Raw genomic sequence first — 2,882 nt, 5'->3', positions numbered from 1 at the left:
CGTTCACAGCAGCATTATTCACAATTGCCAAACAATGGAAACAACCCAAATGTTCATTGATAGATGAACAGATAAACAAAAGATGGCTTATCCATATAATTGGATATCATTCAGCTTTAAGAAATGAAGTACTAATTCATGCTACAATGTGGATGAATCTTAAAAACACTATGCTGAGGGAAAGAAGACAGATACCAAAGGCTACATATTAGATGATTCCATTTATATGAAATGTCCAGAATAGGCAAATCCATAAAGACAGAAAGTGGATTAATGGTTGCCAGGGCCTAGGGAGAGGAGAGATTGGCGAGTGACTACTAACAGTGATAAGAGGTTTCTTTTTGGGATAATGAAAATGTTTTGCAACTAGACAGAGGTGATGATAGCACAACTTTGTGAATATAATAAAAGCCACTGAATTGTACACTTTAAGAGGTTGAACTTAATAGTATGTGAATTATATCTCAATTTGGTTAAAAAAGAAAGACTGGAACAGATCTTTTTCTGAGACCAAAGGAAAGTATGAGAGGAGGCCTAGAAAACAAAAACAGAAGAAAAGCTATAGGAACTTGAGAAACCTCACCTCAAAGAGCCTTAGATTTCCCCTCAGAAAAAAAAAAGGGGGGGGCCTTTAAAAATGCTCTCAGACTCACCAAAAAATGAACAAATAAATAAATAAATAAATAAATAAATAAATAAATAAATAAATAAATAAATAAAAATTTTAGGAACTTGAGAAACCTCACCTCAAAGAGCCTTAGATTTCCCCTCAGAAAAAAAAAGGGGGGCCTTTAAAAATGCTCTCAGACTCACCAAAAAATGAACAAATGAATAAATAAATAAATAAATAAATAAATAAAAATTTTAAAAGGCTGGCTTGTTAGCTCAGTTGGTTAGAGTACGGTGCTGATAACACCAAGGTTCAGGGCTCGATCCCTATACCAGCAAGCTGTCAATAAATAAATATAAATGCCCTTAGACTGATACTTCCCAGGACACATCTCCCTGACCAGGTGGATCACAAGGCCTGCCCAGTACTCACCTACACCCGTGGGGTGGAGAATCCCTCGCTCCGCTGCCCTTGCCTCTGCTCCTGACCCCAGCTGGGAGGACAGCCTGGCTTTGCATGATGGAGTTCCTGCTCGTGAAGAAAGACACACATGCTGAGAGAGAGACGGCTTGCAGAAGAAAATAGACCCTTACCCAGGTTACCCAGGCCCAGCTTCAACGTGGGCTTCGGATTGTAAAGCTGAGTAAGCATGAGGGGGAACAAAGTGATCGTGCCCAGTTACTGACAAACTCAGTAAAGCTCTTTCACCAGGACCCAAACCACAAGCACACTCCTCTCTGCCCGCAGGGACTGAAGTCAAGGGCCAAGCTCTGTGAGACCCACACAGGTCCTTGGAATGGAGACAATGAAGTCAGTGCAATGATGGAGCTTTGTGATCCTGTGGAAGCCGGTGGACAATAAACCCCACAAAGCCTAAACCACGTCGGTCTTGTTCACCCATCATGCACTCGAAGAAGCATTTGGTGCCTGCCTACAGGAAGGAACCATGTGAGGCCAGTCTTACTCTTGGAGGCCAGGGTCCTGCAGTTGTCCAGCATCACGTATCTGCACAGGTTCCTCTGCGCATCATCCAGCAATGCCCACTCCTGGATGAGCCCCACGGCCACATCCTCAAAGGTGACTGATTCCTAAAACAGCATACACATTCTGGCTCAGCAATCACCACCCACCACTGTTAAGGTGACTGGTTATCACTGGGGAAGGGAAACCCAGCACCAGGACATTCAGACAAGGAGCTCTCTCTATACAAGAGGGCTACAAACCAAGCACTCTACCTGTTTTTGTAAATAAAGTTTTATCTGCACACAACTACATCCATTTGTTTACATATCATCTACAGCTGTTTTTATGCTACAAAAGCAGAACTGAGTAGTTGCAAGAGAGATCATACGGCCAACCAAGCTGAAAGCATTTTACTTTCTTTTACCATACAGACAAATCCTAAAGTGTAAGTTTTGGCTGTCTTTGCGACTCCGTTGATGTGTGACAGCAAAGCCTGCCCTTCCCAGCTTAAACAGTTTTTCCTAAACTCCTTATTTATGGCATCACAAATTTGGACTTGACCTTTTAATTTCTGTGAAGTCCCTACAACCCTTCCCAAGACTTATGTAAGAATTTAATAATCTTTTATACCTGTGAAGGTAGGACTTCCACGGCATCTGAAAACTTTATGGCCTTTTAATTTCAGAATTCTCCAGAACAGCACTGTCCAACAGAGCTCTCTGTAATGATGGGAATGGTCCATGACTCAGTTTTCAAAAAAAGGAGCCTCAGCAATGGGACTAGAGTGACTGAGAAACTCAGTCTTTAACTCGGTTGAATCTTAATTCAAAGTTATACAGCTGCAAGTGCTTTTAGTAGGTCTCATAAGGGATGGCCCTGAAGGAGCCCTGCTCTGCAGACAGACTCTGGAATTAAGCACAGAGCCCTGAGATCTTCTGTGGGACCCTCTTCCCATACCAGTTCCCTCTAGAGGTCATACACGGAAAGATGTCCCTAGGTCCCCTGGGGCAGGGATGAGGGGTGCTCCACACTTCCCCTCTCCTTTGTTCCTCAGTTGCAGGGGGGTGAATGGCGGCAGAGGGAAAAGGGCCCAGAATACAGTTATCCCTTCCCAACCATCTGATCCCCCCAACCTCCTCACCATGACACCAGCGCCAGAGTTCAAGGTCTCAGTAGGTGTCCTCCCTGTAATAAAAGACAGATTGAAGTAAAAGAAGGGATGCAGGTGGAAGCGCAGCACTGAGCAGGGGATTGGCCCAGGTAATTCTACTTTTGTAGCTGTCCAGCAGGGCAGCCAACTAAAACCCTT

At 43.8% G+C, this 2,882-nt stretch overlaps 1 protein-coding gene across 1 annotated transcript in view; it reads right to left on the bottom strand.

The window, feature by feature from the left end:
- ZNF333 (zinc finger protein 333) overlaps window positions 1-2,882 on the bottom strand; it is a gene marked incomplete at its 5' end in the record, with an annotated part of 32,616 nt that overhangs the window by 25,239 nt on the left and 4,495 nt on the right. Inside the window, 2 exons of the mRNA XM_008593742.1 lie at window positions 1,043-1,138; window positions 1,575-1,698. Of these exons, the coding sequence (XP_008591964.1) occupies window positions 1,043-1,138; window positions 1,575-1,698 (220 nt within the window). The remainder of the gene's footprint in view (window positions 1-1,042; window positions 1,139-1,574; window positions 1,699-2,882) is intronic.

Source organism: Galeopterus variegatus, unplaced genomic scaffold, assembly GCF_000696425.1.
Source record: "Galeopterus variegatus unplaced genomic scaffold, G_variegatus-3.0.2 Scaffold9596, whole genome shotgun sequence".
In the NCBI taxonomy this organism is placed as follows: Eukaryota; Metazoa; Chordata; class Mammalia; order Dermoptera; family Cynocephalidae; genus Galeopterus; species Galeopterus variegatus.
Note: the sequence above shows the minus strand (reverse complement) of the source record. Positions and strands in the feature narration are given on the sequence as shown.